The 20942-nt window shown below is 34.8% G+C and overlaps 1 protein-coding gene across 2 annotated transcripts; it reads right to left on the bottom strand.

Annotated features, from left to right (window-relative positions):
• Positions 1-213: 213 nt before the first annotated feature.
• On the bottom strand, positions 214-15154 carry LOC127847020 (myeloperoxidase-like). 2 transcript variants are annotated; one of them, XM_052378532.1, is made up of 15 exons: positions 14999-15154; positions 10655-10769; positions 9656-9776; positions 8326-8534; positions 7699-7881; positions 7550-7580; positions 6919-7034; positions 4786-4899; positions 4350-4454; positions 3892-4186; positions 3409-3600; positions 2298-2531; positions 1343-1506; positions 752-848; positions 214-385 (listed from the first exon to the last, which is right to left on the bottom strand). In XM_052378532.1, exons 1-15 carry the CDS (start codon positions 15005-15007, stop codon positions 214-216), a joined length of 2157 nt encoding a protein of 718 aa, XP_052234492.1. In that variant the 5' UTR covers positions 15008-15154. The 2 variants fall into 2 exon arrangements, with proteins under 2 accessions (XP_052234492.1, XP_052234493.1); XM_052378533.1 differs by lacking the exons at positions 9656-9776; positions 10655-10769 and having other exon boundaries at positions 14999-15152.
• Positions 15155-20942: the final 5788 nt, after the last annotated feature.

Raw genomic sequence — 20942 nt, 5'->3', positions numbered from 1 at the left:
GATATGTTTTACGAAAATAATAATTATGATATTAAACATGTCTAAATGTACACATTTATAACAAGTTCTTCTTAACTTACAAAAACAATCATTTTTCTATTGAAACATTGTTCAACAAAAATATAAATATATAACCACCCATGCGCAATGTCATAACTGATGTTATGCCTATAGTTTCTCAATTATTTTTTACAGTGGTTGCGTTGTGCATTACTATTCGGCATTTTCATTGCCTGAGTCTGCTGAGCCATCTGAGTCTGGTGAGATGTCTTCTTCTTCTGCGACGTTTGTGCCGTTATTGGGTATACGAGACCCGTATGCAGACGACACACAGAACGGATTCACGTCAATATCGGCGATTTGATGGCAGCTCCTGAGTGGGTCACTGAAAATAATAAAAAGTGTTGTATATTATGTGACTGTTACATCAACACAAATAATAAATAGCGTGTTTGTCGACGAATTCGAATACATTCGATCACACTTCATTCACAAGTAAATTTGAGCGGGATTCAACCGAATGCACTAGGAAAATGCGGCTTTCAATGATGTTATTGACGTTTGTTCCAATCAAACCCAAGTGTGTTTCACTTTATAACAATGTTTATTTCGATATATGAAACTGTATAGCATTGTATTCGAAGACAGTATATAAAGTCAACACTTAGTTGTTCACAGACAATTTTTGAAGCCGTTCAACGCGATTTCAGTAATTTAATAATTATACAGCAACATGTTACACCAGACTCACGCTTGTTTGAAGACGTTTGGAAAATTGATCTTGTCGAAGTTGTAGTTCTGACACAGCAGGGAGGCCAGGCTGTATTTTTGAATGGCGGCCTGTTGTGCTAACAAAGCAAAACATAATGTCATATAAGAAGATGTAAAATACAAAAGCAAATACACTTAATATTACACAAACTCGCAAGCGTTTATTATGTATAACTAAAATTAAATCAGATATCAACCATGGTTCTCGAAAACAAAGTTTTGAATATCATAAGCATAAGCATAAATTACAGCACGCTGTGTTTATATTCGGAGTTTTCACCGGGTTTTTTTCTAAATAGAAAATATGCACAAAAGTGTTTCAATTTGACTTAACAAGCGTTTACACCATATTTTCCCTTTCGACAATACCTTTTAAAATATTAAATTGAACATCCAATCATTCTCGTTCATTCTTTAGCTGCTTCAATGTAAGAATTGCACACGGTGTGACCTACTTATGTACTGACTATGGTCGTCGGAATAAGGTATGTATTATGTTGACATTGCACATGAAGCGATGAAAACCTAGTCTATTTACACGATGGTGGACCAAGATGATCGATGAACATACCTTTGTTAAAGCCAGTCTTCTTGTTCTGATAGAAGAATCTATCTCCGAACTTGAGTCTCCGGAACTGGTCTCCTATAATACACTCCATGGTCGGACCCAAGGTTCCACCAGAGACGGGCTTTTCGCTCAGGGCTCCGGGGAAAAAGTCTATGTCTTGGGGCGAACTGAAGCGATACGTTATCATGATAGTCATTATGTAATAACTTATTTGAAAAGACCCGTCATAGGACAAAGGCCTTGATTTCCTTGAAACAATCACCCTTTTTTGGGGCCCTCGACAGATAGATGATTTGGGGCGAACTAAATTCAGTAACGGGACTGAATAAAATAAAATCAGTAAATTAGATTCTAGCCGTTTCAGTGAAAGTTTTGGGCCGAAACGAAATCCTAAAATAATTTGAAATAACACAATGTATATATGTGGTTAAAGGTGACTACCAACGTAAAGCATAGTGTACTATTATCTTGCTGCCGTTTACATAACTTGAGTACGAGCGAAATGTTCAGAATAAGTATTAATACGTATACACAATAGGATTTTTTAATTAACATTGACATGTTATGCTTGCTTTGAATACTTGTAATACATTGACATAGACAGTTGTGTAATTAACATACATTTCACAAACATACTTAACCAACAAATACAACACATACCATGAATTTTATATTGTGCATATGTTTAACATACTTTAAAACTATTTGCACAAACTGCTCAGTAGCATGTAGATGCTGACTGTTTATGTTTTGACATTTAAAAGGTCATTTGCTTCAGGCTGGATGAAGGGAGGGCCAACCAGATTGTCCGCAGAAATCCTTAACTGTAAGAGCTTGGCAAATAATCAAAGTTGACAACCGTTTGATGCAATAACTGTACAGAACCTGTAACCAGCAGCCTTAAGAAGAGTGATTGTCTCCAGGGTGTGATCAACAAGGCCTCCTAGTGAGACAATACCTGTAACCAGCAGCCTTCAGAAGAGTGATTGTCTCAAAGGTGTGATCAACTAGGCCTCCTGGTGAGGAAGTATACCAGGAACTCACTGACGACAGTCCGCACCATTTCCGGAACTCGTTATAGGAGGGTAGTCCGTGGTCGCGACCCCTCTGGATGTTCAGGGATGCCAGATCGAAGGAAGTATCGGCCAAAGTGTTGACAAATAGATTGTTGCGGACAGTGTCTTCGATAATTCTAAACATATAGTGTTTTGCGATAAATGCTAATACTGACAAAGCATTGCTTTGCACGAATAATGCGCAAACAAGTTCGCAACCTCAAGTTGCGTGTTTGTATAAGCTTAGATTGTTGCTAGCTACATGTACTATTCAATAACTGCTTCCGATGCAAATTGGTTAACTCAAAAGCGTGATATTTGTCCATAAAGCCTATCTTCGTCAGTAGAAAATTAAAAGTAATTAGACTATATGGTAAACTGTATTTTTGAAATGAATAAACATAATATTAATCACAAAAGGAGACTCTGATGGATTATATAGATACCGTTTGAGATCGAATGAAAAACTAGAACATGTATAAGTTTACACACACTTTGTAAACATACAAGCTAGTGTTATCTTTAAGCAGTACATGATGACTATTGTAAAGCTTTAATTGAAGGAACAATATTGATACGAAATCAAAAGAGACGTTTAAGTAGAATACAACCTTCGAAACTCTGCACACAGAAACATAACTATACAAGACACAACGTAAACGAATAAATACATTTAAAAAATGTGTTTATGTGTTTTGATCACGGAATAATGTTATCTATGTGGAAACGGTGCATAACCGCTCAAATATACAACACATTCAAGATGTAAAGCTTTCCGTGCATCATAGGATAGGGTTTTCTAATTGTGTATGAAATACTTTCTTCAAAATGAAATAACACACAGGTTTAGTCGGTGTTTTTGTTAAACGACATAACGATATTCAATGACAAACATTACGTAAGACTTACTTGAAACGTTCATACTGGCTGATGGGAAAGTTACATTTTAAGTTTAAACGATTACAAACACAATAGTAAGAGCCCTATGCTTGTTTATTTATGGACTTCAAGTACCTGTCAGTGTTCTGTGATTTGAGAGCAGACAGCGCGTAGGAAAGCCCCTGCATCCCTGATTGACCTCCGTTCACAGACTGTATATAGGTCATGTTGGGATCACCGAATGTCAGGTTGAGAAGTGTCTCGCGGAACGGCTGGAAGTTCTTCGTGAACACCGACATAAACGTAGGAATCCAAGTGTGACCCATACTGTCAGATTGTATAGAACAATGTGCTATGAATATGTATAACCTTTACGAATACGTATTAATGTGTGCTACTTAAAGCCATATGGAGTAAACACTAACATGAATTGTTTCTGAATATGCATAAATGATCAAATGGCAATAACATTTTGTTTGTGAAATACTAAATATATTTAAGTTTAATAAAACATGTAGTTAAAATTATATCTGTACAATAAAAATTCTATTTAAAGTATTGCAATGAGTTCCACAAACATGAATATGTAGTATTATTATATGGTAGATTTTAACATACCGGAATGCTATTCCAAAAACGTTGGCAGCGGTAGGATCAAGCTTTGAATCGTATTTGTATTTGTTTGAACTGGCAAGTTTATTTTTCGTCATCGCAGTTGGCGAAAGAAAAGCAGGGAGAAATTCATCGTAAACAATCTTCTGCATGATTCCGATCAAGAGTTTTCTTGTCTGCTGAAATGCGTCCTCGTCATCCGGAAAACATGGCCTAAGTCCATTCGCCAGACGATTATGTTCGAGTACAAACACATTGTGGTATGAAATAAGAGACGGAATTTCGTTGACTCGTACGTCACCTACAACCAAAGCCATCTAAATATAAATATGACACATGCTATCGTGTCTCAATAGTTCATTGCGAGTAATTTGTGCCCAATGATTGCTGTGTTCATGTGCTACTTTCTAAAACGAATAGGTTAACGATAAAATGTTATTATTTTAAAAACCAGTGATTCTTACCAGCAATACTGCAACGTATACCATTGGCCGCGTCTGAACGGCACACGTCATCAGGACCGTCAGGAAGGCGGGGTCCATCTGCACCCTGTGAGACCTTCATAAACGCTATAAATATAATAAAACGTTTTATTTGCGACAAGATGAGTTTGCTTTACACATAGGTATTCCTGAACTCAATGGCAATATATGTGCATGTTGTCTGTTCAGGTTTTATAAATTTAATACGAAGGTCCGTATTCAATTGCACACATGCATAGGTTATAACATTGCATTAAACTAAATACATGTTATTATTACATTTATACTTTCTTTAGCGCTATAATTTTAAAATAATTTAAACCCTTAATAAACAACTGTACGCATGTGACATTACCAGTTCTCAAATTCGTGCTCTTACTCCTGGAAATAAGTTATATTTGTATGATAGCATACGTACGTGTAGTTCCCTCGCGCAATAACGCCAGACGCGCTTCTGAAGAACCGTAGACGTTTGAAGCGTCCACGAAGGACGTTAGATCGTTTGTCTGCTGACGTTGCAATATTCCACCGGCTAAAAACATAAATCCAAAGGATATTACGCGGGAACTGCAACAAAATGTTTACGATTACTCTTGACAAAGTTGGGAATATCTAACATTCAAAGTTGGACTTTGCAGTTCAAAATTGAAAATGGTTTAATATAGGTTTAATTTATTTAAAACATACTTATTTTACAATGTTTAGGTTTTGATTAGAGAAGCTAAGCTACGAAACTTTTAATGATACAATCTATCAGTTGTAAAACCCATTCACAATGTATGAAGACGATGTCCATTTTGCGATTTAATGGCATTACAAGGCTTGATGAAACATTTAACTATGTTTTACTAAACACATGGATAAACAAATTGCTAAAAGCACGAAAAATACCAATTCCAAAATGGTAGACACCTAAATAATTACAACGGCATATTAAGAAATAAGGACAGAAAGGTAACACTTGAAATAATTACCTTGTAGCAAGTAGGTTTAACTTAAGATGATGATTATTACGATAGAGTTAAGATGCAGTATCAATCATGTTTTATCATTCATTTAAACACAAAACTAGTGTGTGTATTATTTTCTGATTTCTCATTAAATTATCATACTTTTTTCTAATTCTTCAACTGCTGTCCTTACCGAGATCCACCTTTTACTTACTTTCAACGACATCAAACAAAACATTTACCCGACATGAAATACAAATGATCGCTAGACATGAGCACGTTTTACATCAGTAATTGACCTTATTTCACTACACGTTAGTAGAGAAAATATATTCAGTTAGTGATGTGATTACACTGATGACAATTCTTGATGGATAGATACCTTTTCGTTTGTGAACAATTAGCATAAGGCACATGAAACGTTATTAACGTAATACGTAAAGCGTACAGTACAAACCTGATGACTTGCAAAGGATCCCAGCTGATTTCGGGATACGTACTGTACAAACCTGATGACTTGAAAAGGATCCCAGCTGACCTCGGGATACGTACTGTACAAACCTATGACTTGAAAAGGATCCCAGCTGACCTCGGGATACGTACTTTACAAACCTGATGACTTTCAGAGGATCCCAGCTGACCTCGGGGAGCGTACTGTACAAACCTGATGACTTGCAGAGGATCACAGCTGAACTCGGGAAGCGTACTGTACAAACCCGATGACTTACAGAGAATCCCAGCTGATCTCGGGAAGCGTACTGTACAAACCCGATGAGTTACAGAGGATCTCAGCTGACCTCGGGAAGCGTACTGTACAAACCCGATGACTTACAGAGGATCTCAGCTGACCTCGGGAAGCGTACTGTACAAACCCGATGACTTACAGAGGATCTCAGCTGACCTCGGGAAGTGTACTGTACAAACCCGATGACTTACAGAGGATCTCAGCTGACCTCGGGAAGCGAAATGTATAAACCTGATGACTTGCAGAGGATCCCAGTGGACCTCGGAACGCCTAATGTACAAACCTGATGACTTGCAGAGGATCCCAGCTGATATCGAGATTCGTACTGACGTGTACAAACCTGATGATTTGTAGAGTATGCCAGTTGACCTCGGATAAGCGTACTGTACAAACCTGATGACTTGCAGAGGACCCCAGCTGACCTCGAGAAGCGTACTGTACAAACCTGATGACTTGCAGAGGATCCCAGCTGACCTCGGAAAGCGTACAACCCTGATGACTTGTAAAGGATACCAGCTTACCACGGGAAGCCTTTTGTACAAACCTGATGAGTTGCAGAGGACCCAAGCTGACCTTGGGAAGCGTACTGTACACACCTGCTTACTTGCAAAGAATCCAAGCTTACCTCGAGAAGCGTACTGTACAAACCTGATGACTTGCAGAGGACCCAAGCTGACCTTGGGAAGCGTACTGTACAAACCTGATGACGTGCAAAGGATACCAGCTTACCACGGGAAGCCTTCTGTACAAACCTGATGACTTGCAGAGGACCCAAGCTGACCTTGGGAAGCGTACTGTACAAACCTGATGACTTGCAGAGGATCCAAGCTGACCCCGGGAAGCGTACTGTACAAACCTGATGACTTGCAGAGAATCCCAGCTGACCTCGGGACCTCCATGCAGTATCCGGTCTTGAACCGGGGCACAAAAGGATCATCTTCAGCGAAGTTTATGTTGAAACAGTTGTCTTGACTAAAGGTGGTTTAAACGGAGACATGTATGATTTTATACTTAAAAAAGCAAATTTTCATTTAATTATACCATGCATTGTTATTAGATATTATCGTAAATAAACAATACACGTTTAAACTATTGTATTGGTGCTGATGTAATTCTGTAAATTAAAGGTTTATTTCGGCGCTAACAACTCTTTGATAATTGTCTGTATCTAAATAAAAGTATATTAAAACACACATTTAACGCGAGAGAGTCAAACGGTTTATACATTCAAAGAATACAATATCATACTTAGATTCCAAAGTTATCTGGTGGTTATTTTAAAAAAACATTATTTCCAGAACTTGCAATTTGTATGCATATGCTTATATTAAAATAGTGTTTCCGAAGTAGGAAAATAATCTCTCGAATTTGAGAAAATGTAATGAAGCAGTATGGAGTAAAACTAATAAGACATATTATCCTTCTTGTCAATAATACATGATAAATTAGTTACGTTCATTTTTAGTTATTTCAGTGCATATACTCACTCGTCATTTTCGGCACAGCAATCGTCGACAGCTATTTAGAAAATAAAAAAAAGATTATGTTTTATTAAACCCCCCATAAATCGGATGTTACATGACCATAAATTAACATACTGACACAAAACAGAGATCGTCGAGTTAAAAACACTTACCCTTGCTCAGTGGGGTTAATATTATGTCGTGGTCAAGGAACTGACCAAACTGAAAGGCCTGCAGGGTAAGTTTCGGCGACTTTAGCTGCTGAGGACCCCTATGGACTGCGTTGCTGACCGTTCGTGCGAACGGCAGTGGTTTTCCATCAATACCACGTGAACGAGGGAGGTTCAAACCGTCATCTGATTGTCGCGGAATAAATGACGCAATTGAAAAAATTGACATGTTATTGTATTAATATGATTTAATGTTTTTAAAATAGATTAAATGATGGCCAAACTATAGCTCAATGACAAATCGGAAAAACATCCATAAAGTGATTGTTAAGAGAAGGAACACGAAAATTTATGAAATTATTTACAACAATTGTTTGTTAATTAAAATAGTGATTGTTTTTTTTCCCGTTTTTTTGCAGCTTTTTGAAATACACATTGTTTAACATAACGTTTAGCATCTTATAATGAATCCATAACAGTGCGTTTGAGATCAATAAATAATTCAAACGCAATCATAGGTGCATATTTTGCTTAATCTATATTTCAATATAAAATGATCTCCCATATGCTCGTTATGTCTACAATCATTACTTAAGTGCCAACTTAAAAACCATTTGCTCTTCAACACACCATATGCTGCCGGGAGTAGACGACGTTCGGCTACCCCTGACATTCCCCACGTGGGGTTCTTCAGATTGTTGCACGTGCCATTAATGGACCGAAACGTTTCACGTGGATTGCATCGGACCGGGGATTTCGGACATAAAGGAAGATTTTTCAGAAGACGCTTGAATTCCGCCACCACGTTGTTATTTTCAAGCTCAGCCACACTTATTCCTCTGTAAAAGTCAAATGTAAAAAAGCATGCCGTAAACATGTTAATTAAAATTACTATTCAATATTTTGTTACACGATTTTTGTCATAGTTTCAAAAGTAAACAAATCAAGCAATACAACACAATGTGTAGATAACTGTTATTGCACATATCTCGCTTATTTATTACACGTTAAAGTTAATGTCATGGTCATTGGTTTTTTCCTTTGCTGGGTTTATACGTCTGAGTTAATTGAGATCACTGTCACTTTGGCACAACTGTGACGGTTGAACAAGCATGTAGACTGTGTCTATTAAAGGCGACCTAAAACACCTATTAAACATGATATTCATGCCTTTTCACAAAGCAGTTGCCTAAACGTATTGTGTAAAAGCGTCATTGGTAAACACACACAAGTACCATTGTTTGCCCAGGGAGTACAGTTTACGAAACCAACTTTTCAGTATTTGTCATTTGGTTGGAGTATTGGGCAGGGCCAACCAAATATAAACATTAGCTTAAATGTTTTGAACAACTGCCGTCGTTTGTAAAGAAACAAAGTATTGTGCAACCAGAATTTTGCAAAAAAAAGTAACATACAAGACTCATCGGCGCATAGTGAAAATGTAGCCTTGCGCCCAATGCTTTATCAGCGCAATACTATTTGCGACTTGATCTGCGCCGAAAAGCGATGCGGAAGCCATGAACGCATAACACGAGTACGCAAAATTGTTGGCTACTTGGACAAAGCCGATAAAAATAGGAGAAAACTTTTAGCATTAAAATGTGAAACAGCATTTATCATATTTCCGTATTGAAAGATGATGTGCTAACATACTTTGTATTCCGATGTAGGTTATTGAAATACTAGCGCGTCTCACTGTATTGGTGTGTTGCTATTTTACATGCGTGGTTATGTGCCATTAGAACATAATATTGCAACAAAGGGTAATAACATATGTGATATGCTACACTAAATAATATGGGTTATCCTCTTAACCGTCTTAACAGTACGTTTAGACACTCTTAAATGACTTTCATCATACCAATCAAATAAGTCTATTTTAACCAGTTATTTAAAAACAAGTTACATATTATGTGCACTCATGACGTGACGATTCCTTCAAGAAGTCAATACAACGTACTCTTTACGCATTTTACGCATCATGGTTGACAAGTCCCTGTCAGCGTCAGCATCAGCAGCGGTGGGTTGACCTCGTTGGTGGATCTTCCGTAAAGGGCAACCAAATCCGTTAGCGGGACCAGCTGACAAACCAAATACAATTTCTTAGTAATGGCAGTCTAGATAACCGACGTCAAGAATAAAATCTATTATATATGTTGTTAAATTGTGTGTCCCCTTTAATCTAGCGACACTGACAACGTATGCAGCATACAATCTTCAACGACTGAATCATTATGTACTTAAATGTATGATTTCCTTAAGAATTTTAAGTCTGAAAACTTATCATTTATATATTTTATTTGTAAATAAGACCTTCACGTTTGTGCGTACGAAAAACCCTTACGGGATGCTACTTTATTGGGACTATTAACCGTGTGCAAGGCGTTAAAAAATTGTCCAATCAATACGTAAGTAAGATTCTATATATGCGGTATGGTTCTCATGTACAATACTTTTGATTAAGTTGTCACTTTGATCATGTGCGAGGGGTAAAGGTCTCGGACTCGATAGACGGGCGCCATCTTGTGAACATATTAATGAATTGTAAAATAGAAGCCAGCTCGCAAATAAAGATGTCAGTGTATCATTTAATAAACATTAATCTAGTATTTAGTTTTAACAATTTCTAAATTGAAACATCAAACTAAGTGCTGTGAATAAAACTTTTTGCGATGCATTGTGATTTTAGCAAACCGACAGTTAATTTGAATAGTTAAATGTTATGAAATGAAAAAAAGAACACGCTATTCATTTAACATGCATAATATACGCTGACTTTTTTCTAGTATTGAAAGACTTTTGAGAATTAACATGTCTTAAAATATATAATACATTTGTAAAGTAGACAGTGCTTCTAAAAGACCAAAACAGTGAATAACACTGAATTATGTATTCAACATTTACATGCGATAGATTTTACTAAACAACATTATAAAATATAATTTACAAATAAAATTACCCCATTTTTCTTTAGCACATCCTTGAACAGCGTCCTTTAATTTAGATACAGTGTCGGTGCGAACCCTCGGGACATTCACCACATACATCAGGAAACATAGGGCTGCATAGAGTGCCTTTGAGAAAAAAATGTGATAGTTGTTTGTATTTTATTTAAACATGTTTTACAACATGACTGAAACAAAGAAACCTAATTTAAGTAAGGATATCATAATACACATATCCTGCAATATAGTTTTTATAAAAACGGCACTCTATATTAAGTAATGGGCATCGCAGTTGATCATTTGTATAAGTACAATTAATACAAATATTAAAACAAACAGGAGCAGTTAGAAGACAGCGCGCTCGATTTTCGAGTGCTTGACAGTATAACGTAAACTATCATGGGAAAATTGTTCATATTCATTATGGTCAAGGTAATATAGTCATATAGTCATATAGTCATATTCTAACTGGATGAGGACCATAATTTAAACATAATGATCGCTAATGTTTTAAAGAAGTGGGACATTATAGACGATTCTGAGTTCAGGTATATTTTTCACAATCTCTGTATTTATAAAGACATTAAAAATCTGATATGCTTATATTTCAAGTTTGATAGCACTAGCTTGGGTGGATAGTTGGACGGTTTGTCAAAAATAAAATAATAACAATTTGTGTTTGTTTACCATGTTTCAAAAATATTTAGTCGTTTTGCGTGTGTAGGGGGGTGGAGAGGGGAAATAATGTGAGGGTGTGGTCATATTTCAGATGATATTTCAAAAATTAGAAAAAAAAAACAATAGATGTTTTCGTGAAACACAATACTGCGCCGCTTTGAAGCCATATATTTGAGTTTTGATTTTGAAGGCTGACCTTGACATTTCACCACTCAAAATGTGCAGCTTCATGAGATATGTATGCATGCCAAATATGTAGTTGCTTTGTTCAATATTGCAAAATTTGATCGTTGACGTTGACCTTTGACATTGAAGGATGACATTGACCTTTCACCTGTCAAAATATGCAGCATTATGAGATACGATCGCATGCCAAATATAGAGTTGCTATCTTAAATATTGCAAAATTTGACCTTTGACCTTGACCTTTGAACTTGAAGGATAACCTTGACCTTTCATCACTCAAAATGTGCAGCTCCTTGAGATACACATGCATGCCAAATATCAAATTGCTATCTTCAATATTGCAAAATTTGACCTTTGACTTTGCCGGATGACCTTGACTTTTACCTTTCACCACTCAAAATGTGCAGCTCCATGAGATACGCATATATGCCAAATATCAAGTTGCTATCTTCAATATTGCAAAATTTGACCTTTGACCTTGATATTTGACCTTGAAGGATGACCTAGACCTTTCATCATTCAAAATGTTCAGCTCCATGAGATATGCATGAATGCCAAATATCTAGTTGCTATCTTCAATATTTCAAACTTTGACCTTTTACCTTGAAGGATGACTTTGACCATTCACCACTCAAAATGTGCAGCTCCATGAGATACATTTCCATGCCAAACATCAAGTTGCTATCTTCAATATTGCAAAAGTTATTTCCAATGTTTCCGGACGGACGCACAGACTGACGGACATAATCTGTAATACTACTACGTCATTGAGGCGAATGTGAGAGCGTAACCTTTTGCGTTGTTATCGCACGTGGACAAAGTCATTTCAACTGCTTTTTTCTGGGGTGGGGTTTGGAAGATGGTTTGGGTGGAGTCCATTGTGGTTTGTCAGGTAAGTGTTGTTTTGTCAAAGTATGAATCAAATCTGATCCTAAATAAAGAAGTAATGGCAATTTATGCAAAATTTACTTATTTGACCTTGAGATTCAAGGTCATTCAACTGTCAAGGTCAAATTAAACTGCCTGGTACAGTTCCCTCGTGATAGTAAGAAAGTATTTGAAGTTTGAAAGCAATAGCCTTGATACTTTAGAAATAAAGTGCATCTAAATACAAAAATTAACAAAATATTCAAAGTTACTAAGTCCAAAAAGGGCCATTATTCCGTCAAAATGCCAACCAGAGTTTTGCAACTTGTCCTGTACAGTCCCCTTATAATAGCAAGTGTTCCAAGTCTGAAAGCAAAAGCTATGATACTTTAGGAGTTTAATGAACCAAAACACAGATCTTAACCAAATTTTCAAATTTCTAAGTATAAAAGGGGCAACAATTCTGTCAAAATGCCAGTCAGAGTTACATAACTTTTCCTGCCTGCACAGTCCCCTTATTATAGTTAGTAAGTGTTGCGAGTATGAAAGTAATAGCTTTGATACTTTAGTAATAAAATGGACCTAAACACAAAACTTAACAAAATTTTCAATTGCCTAAATATAAAAAAGGGCATAACTCTAAAAATAATGCTGACAGAGTTATGCAACTTGACATACACAATTGTCTTTTTGCCATAAAGAAGTATGCCAATATTGAGTAAATTATCTTTGATAGTGTTAACATATTTGACTTAATAAACAACTTTCACAAACGCCGACGCCGACGCCGGGGCGAGTAGTATAGCTCTCTTTTTTCTTCGAAAAGTCGAGCTAAAAATGAGAATCCATTACTAATTTCAAAATTATAGCATAATTATGGAATTCAATATTGAGTTAAGTGATACTGTGATTAAATATTTAGAAATAAGTTGAAACTCTTAATATGTACTAAGTATTTTCTTATTTGTATTAATATATTTCTATTTTTTTATCCATACTTATGACGTTTTCCAAAAAAAACGGGATAATGTATTCTCACTGTAATAGGATTCACGAATCACTGAATATTTACATTAAGTATACGTATAACTAGCAAATGAACCATTTTGCTACAACATTTGTTATTTATTGTAAGCGGATTTCAAAAGATACTTAGTTTCATGGTCCAACACTTTAGATGTGATAAATGTTCATAAAATCCTTTTCGTCGAAATTAATATCAAACATTAAATGATAAAGACAAAATAGAAGTGGAGATTTTTTTTCGGTATTTGCTGAATCGATACATCAAGGAATGAATTACCTTAATGATATATCATATATTGTTATGCTCTTATGTTGCCATAAAATGAACTTATACGCTATAAAATGTCATTTTATTGACTGCGATATCAAAAAATATGGCAGTTTATAGGCTCTATTGTATTTGTGTGTTCAATTAAAAAAACATACTTTTTTTTTAAATTTGTGAACTCAAGTCCTGTGTTAATGGCTATATTAATACAAATAATGATATTAAATACGTATTGTATATTATATATATATTATATATATATATATATTCAAGTTAGTACTTATTTAATATGAGTTGTAACACAGATATTGACTTATTACATGTATACCTTATATTAAACCACACACTTCCATTATCCAACTCCGCTGTTTGCGTAAACAGTTGCCGTTACTATAGTTGTATACGACTATATATAAATCACATACACATTGCAATGCATACTTCTGTCTATTTCCGCATTTATATACATTAGTTGTTAATTGATTTTTTGCATGCATGTTTATAAACAAAGCTCCAAATAATATTTAGAGGTCTCCAATTAAAAGCAGTTAAAAAGTATATCATGAAAACTTTTGCTTAAATCTGTTTTAGTTTGGGGTTTTAAAATCTCTGTTAAGCGCTCGTTAAATAGTGTTGCAGTTTTTGTAAAGGGATTTTACACTTTTAATTGCAATATTATATTATTTAAACTTCATCCTGTTTGCAGTAAATCATAACAACCTAGTAACGGACAGATATCAAGCATTCTGTAAAAAGATGGTGGCATAACTGCATGTTAATCCTATCTGTAGTACGCAACTGTACCATCCCCCGTTTTGTATCATAATGAGTGCGACAGGACGAGGTCTTCGGCGGAAAGACGACTTCGCATACTACATTAATATAATCATGCAACTTAATTACAAGTGATTGGGATAACTGTATTTGTTTATTATTGATTTTAACCTAGAAGGATAATAGAATATTAATATATTAATCAATCTTTATGCGTCGGAAGTTCGTTTTCGTGATTTTACTTATATCAGGAGTTCATTTCATATAATATGACATATACATTATGTTGTTTATAATTGATACGCTGTAACAGTCCGTTGTGTGACTCCATGATATTGAGAATGGGTATATACCAGTTGGTGAGAACACAACGGACACAACCAAACAACCAACGCTCAAAATCATGAATGGGAGCATTGCAATAAATATAATCAAGTGGCATTTTGCAGGCTTAATAAACGATGTGTAAATGAATATACCGGTAATAACAGATGATCATACAAATATTCGTTAAGATGCTAAGTTCTAGAGTAGTCATTGATAGTACGTCTTATTTTACCTGATACATTGCAAAGCCATGTAATTGGAATCATCCACTGTAAAAATTATCCAGCTACATGTATATATAAAACATGTATCCATCACATCCATGTTAAACATTAACACTGAAACGGTTAACTCTTACGTTAACAGCGGGTCTATTTAACTTTTTGAGCATCTATTACACGATTGAATATACAATTTAGCCTACAAATATTCACTAATCCATTTACAGTGTACCCAACCTTGGTTACCGCTTTGGGTTAACTTCATGCTGTACACGCTTCATTTAAATGTTTATACTCAGGGTGCACAATCAACGGGGTTTTCAGGGGTTTACACACGGGCTGGACAGAACGTAATCACACCGTTAAGAACTTTATTTTTGCAAATATCTCAAGTTATCGAAATAAAATTTGAAAAATTATCGGTGCATAAAAGACAGTTTTTCTTGCAATTTGTGTCGATACCTTAAGGTATAAGAAAACATCGTTGAATACGTCTGAAATCGTTGACAAAATTTCACGTTGCGTCAAACATAACCGTGTAAACTGAATGCAGTAAAAATTGAATGTTTGAACCAGAACACATGCTTATTTAAATTAGTAATTCTGACGTATTGCACCATGTCATTAGCAGCAAAATAAATATGTTTTTTATTCATTAGTTGAAATGGAAATTCTTAAGAAAACTTGTTTTACCAAGTTATTTTAAATAAAGCACCACTTACCGTCGTGTATAAATCAAATTATGTTAAAAGGTGGATCCCCAAAAAGTCACGTGATCCTGCAACCTATACTTCATTATCTGATACGCGACTATTATAACTGCTATACGGCTAACAAGTTCATGCTTTAAAGGGACCTTTTCATGTGTTGGTAAATTTACAGCATTAAACAAAAAAGTTTCAGATTTGTTATTGTTGTTATGATATTTGTGAGGAAACACTAATACTGAACATTTACTATGCTCTAAATTATCCATTAAAGGAATATTTTGACGATTTATAAACCATAAATTATAAAGCGTTTCAACGCAAAACGATTGAAATATATTGATAGTTCTGTTTATGTCGTTATATTTGGTGGCACAACGACGATTGCGTGTATAAAGTACAAATTACTTCAATCACCAATTGTGCACCGTTGGCCGAGTGATCTACGCGTTAGACTTTTACTGCAGGGGTCAGTGGTTCGAGCTTAATTAAGGGTTACCTTCTTTATTTTTAGTTTTGTTCACTGGAGCGTTTTAGTTCCAATATCTACGTTTATCAATATAAAGCATTTAATAACAAACATAAATACATGCCAACATATGTGAAACGGACCCGTTTATGATACAAATGCTGCTATCCCTTACACCCTTTAAATATACTTCGCCACTACTGAAACAATTCACTTCATTATATACCGGAACTTCATATCTAGGCATAACTTATTTATAACCTATGTTCGTCCATTGTTTTGTTGTTGCTGTTAACCTGTGTAAAATGAGTCTGTTAGGCAAAATCTATACTAATACAATTAAAATAAAACACCTTATTTGGATAAAGCAAGTGACTATGCGAGAACATGTACTTATGGTTAAATAAATTATCCAAAAATATTTTCATATTTCTATACAGATCTTAGCTACATGCCTGTCTCTAAAAACAATCGCTTTCGGATTGAACCATGGGCTACTGCAGTCTTTTATAATCCAATGCGCATATTTTATCCTTTGTTTTAGGAAACAAATATTTACTTGACTATGTTGGCTATTTTGTAACATAATCGGAGATTTCCCTTTCAAGCAGATAAGCTGTGCAAATTACATCACAATTTCATCATGTCACAACCTAAGCTCTTGTATTTCGTCAGGTTTCAGGATAAAAATCTATTCCGGATGCGAACCGAATCTTGTCGATTTAAAGACGTAACTATCGCTTAAACATGCACTTTAAACAGTATTTAACTAATTTAATTTGTAATAACACGTGTTTTTTGTATTCAGACATATACATGTCGACATTTCAGTTGTATGCACCACTAATTTTAATAGAAAAATGGTCAACTTCTTCATTAGTTCGGCACAGATTGTGCGGTCACAACAAAGAAATCATATTTATTTTGGGAAGAAAAAAGAAAATAAATATATAATTGAGAAAACATGTGTTATGAGCTGACTTCCTCTGCATCAATGTGAATTTATTTTTTTCAAATGATATGTTAACGTTGTCTTTTTGCAAGTTGAACGCGTATTGAATATGCAGGTTAAAATGTCAGCTGTAGATATTATGTTGACAAGAATATTGACACTGTATTTAAGCGCAGTATTTGCAAATCTTCTTTCAATGCTCAGAAACTAAATTATGATAATAATAATTCGTACCTTCATATTTCCACAAATTTTCCAACCTCGAGTATTATAATACTTTTGTACACGTTTAAATGTACGCTTCGATCAACCGGTTTATATAGGACCAATTGTCCTTCTCCGACCCAGTCATGTCATCCCGCTTCTTGGTACAAACCAACTTTCGTATTAGAGGAAGTAGTGACGTACATTTGCAATAGGCCAATCAAATTTTAGTGTGTGCACATTCGTCAAATGACTCATTTCGCCATGCCCGGATTAAATGCTTGTCCTTGAAAAGCATTGAGACGAGACTACATCCTTTAGTAATAAGGTGTTGTCGTTTTTTCAAAAATAGCTACAAATCATATATGATATGTTAATATTGAACTGAACTACGTATCGCGAAACTGTCATGATGAATGACCCTATGCAGAAGCATATATACCGTCAAATGGAATGAATACGCTACTAAAATGAAGAAAGAAAGAGAGTCACTGTTGAACCAATTGTCGTTCGTTGAAGTACTTTTGTTTACCTATAATTCTAGTGTGTAGACTAATTTAATAGTTAATGAGTGACATGTCCGTTGTTAACTTGCCAGTAAACAAACGAATAATTCAATAGTTTCGTTTCTATTTTGTAATTAATATTAATCAGCCGTTTAAGAATCGAAAGCTCGTTGTGGTTTTTGTTCAGGTGCGCGCTGGCTGGCTCCATTTAACTTTATTACTTGTTCACTTGCGAACAACTAAGGTTCATACAACGTTTTGCAAGCCAAAGTTTCAACCTACAAAGATAAACCTGAAATCTGTCGCATCTTGCCCCGAGAAATAGTTCGCCATTTATGTCAGAGGTTTCAGTTCTTCCACTATATTCATTCACACATGGACACATAATGTGAATATCGCGTTAAATGGAATATTTTTGAACGGAGCGAATACCATTAAACAATTGAATTATACGTGTCGCGGAAGAGAGTTTATGAATGATTAAAATAGTTCACTATTTGCTGCGTCTAAATCACGTGGTATTTTGCAGGGCATAGTTTATTCAAAATATGAGGCAATTTATAGATATGAGAAAATAAAAAATACTGCTGACTAGCAAGAGATATGGAGAGTCAAATACACTATTACGCGTCTGTTGCGCGACCTGGTTGATAGTGCTTGCTAGTACAGCGGGGTACAAACTGATATGTCTTGGAAACGTTCTTTTGTTCTCAACTGGTAGCGGTGATTTCTCATGTATTTCTAATAGAACCGGTGATACCAACGCAATAGTATAAAGTAAAGTTTGTTTACATTCACAGTTCTCAATTTATAAAGCAGTGAACACGTTGTCACAAAAAACTACAAATATACTATAGACAACGACAAAAATGCTTTATACTCGCTAAAAAGGATTATAAAAACGACTAAATATAACAAATGCTGACTTTGAAATAAAGTTTGAGAATTAACGTTTCTAAATAATAAACTTAAAAACGAAATTTTAACTATTATGTTTTTATTTCACAATTTTGCATTATTCACCGCATGAGTTTTTTTCTTCACGATCGAAATATATCTTCATTGATATTTGATAATCAACCCGCAATTTTCTTTCCTCATCAACGAAATATATAGTATATTAATATTTGCTTAACACACAGTTTTCTTTCTTCACCATAGAACTATAACGTTTTTTAATATTTGATTAACATGCAGTTTCCTTTCTTTGCCATCGAAAAATAACATATATTAATATTTGATCAACACGCACTATTCTTTCGACACATTCATATCACATTTTCATTGCCGCGTCATTTTAAAATGGGCCCTATAGCGTTTCGTCCAGCGTAGCTCAGGGGTGCTATTCCAGAAACATCTTAAGTCATTTCTTAAATATTTTCACTTAAGTTAAAAATTACAATGTTTTGTATTTCTTTACTCAATAAAGACATGCATGTTTTTTTGGTATTCCTCAAATAACATTGACATAATGATGTTATTATGATGTAATTTTCGATGCCTAACTATTGCAGTATGAAATAAAACACTTAAGAAAAATTCCCAATTTAAGGATAAAAATAAAATTTAACTTAAGATGCTTCTGGAATACCACCCAAGGCCTAGCCTATGCATATGCGCAGTCTGCTTAGAGGCGATTATGTCCGCTATTCAATCACTCACGGTTTTATGGTCTCATTATGTATCTCCTCACCAGACAGCAAGATACGCAGGCTGGGTTGGCTATAGCTATGATGGTATTTTCTATGCTTTCGGAACGTCTAAATAGGACAAGCTGTTGTCATTTCGTCTTAGTTATCTATATTACATAAATATGATGATAAACAGTGAACACACATCTTGACCTGTGCGCTAAGACACACTTTATATAAATATAAATGGGATGTGTTTATTTCACACTTGCAATAAAAAAGCTATCACCTAATTTTGAAAAAAAGAGTTGCGCTTAAGATTTTGCAATAGCGAACAATGTTAGCGCCTTCAGCGCTTTGATTGTATATGCAGTTGCACCCATTATCACTAATGTATGTTTATAAACTCAAACTCAAGAAAGAAAACAAATATTGTATTGCTCTAAGAATGACATTGAATATGATTGTGTCATTGTTATGTTTCAACGAAACTAGTTATGCAGATGGATTGACGAGTCATCATGGTAATGCATTGACGAAGTGTAGTAGTAACTATAAATAACTTATAAAGATTGAATGAGGAAGTAAAGCATGCACAAATATCAACTCACTTACATGGTTAATATCTCTCTCTATTAGTGTGCAAATTTATATACCATGAAAATAAACATATAGGATTGCATTAGATGCATATTTAGCGTCAATCTACCTTTTTAAATTTTATCTGATATCAAAGCGGCTGTTATGTCGACATTCGGGTGTCAACGGTTAAGTTTTCCTTAAGTTTATACGAAAACAGCTATAAAAAGCAATAGTTGATTGACAGGTCCGTAGTAAGATAAATCGCAACAGGGCTATACAAAAACGAATACCTTAGTTATTTGTACCCTAAACTTCTCGCTTTATTTTCAAAAAATTATCGGGTGCCCCTTAACACAGCGACTAAATGGTTCGTTTAATAACATGGAACGCATGATACGGATTTTTTGTTTCATTACAAACGAAATTGAAAACTTTTGAAATATCTTTGTCATAGACAATTGTTTTGATTTTGAAATATTTTCGCTAATAACAATATTTAAATTTCCGTACAATACGCTTACAGATCGATGGATTTATCTAGGCCATTTCAAATTACGTTTGAAAGTACCAACGCACGTTCACTATCAATCACGCGTACGTTAAATAAGTTTTTTCAATGTTAAATTAAAGTTGCCACTTAATATAAAACATGTTTACACATAGTGTGCAATCATCGAACGTTGCTGTATGTTATCATATATTGAGCGAGTTTATTATTGCATGCAACATAAGAATGCATTATTTTCAATTTACAATAACTTGTGATGATTTTACTTTAATATTTGCAAAATCCGGATCACTCTCATAAGTATAAGTATGTATGTCTTAACTTTCGTTATGGAAAATTATTTTCAGACTTACATAATTATTATGCATGCCAGAAGAAGGTAAAGGTTTAAAGGTT

Source organism: Dreissena polymorpha, chromosome 10 (assembly GCF_020536995.1).
Source record: "Dreissena polymorpha isolate Duluth1 chromosome 10, UMN_Dpol_1.0, whole genome shotgun sequence".
In the NCBI taxonomy this organism is placed as follows: Eukaryota; Metazoa; Mollusca; class Bivalvia; order Myida; family Dreissenidae; genus Dreissena; species Dreissena polymorpha.
The sequence above is the reverse complement of the archived record's forward strand: the minus strand, read 5'-3'. Positions and strand labels throughout refer to the sequence as shown.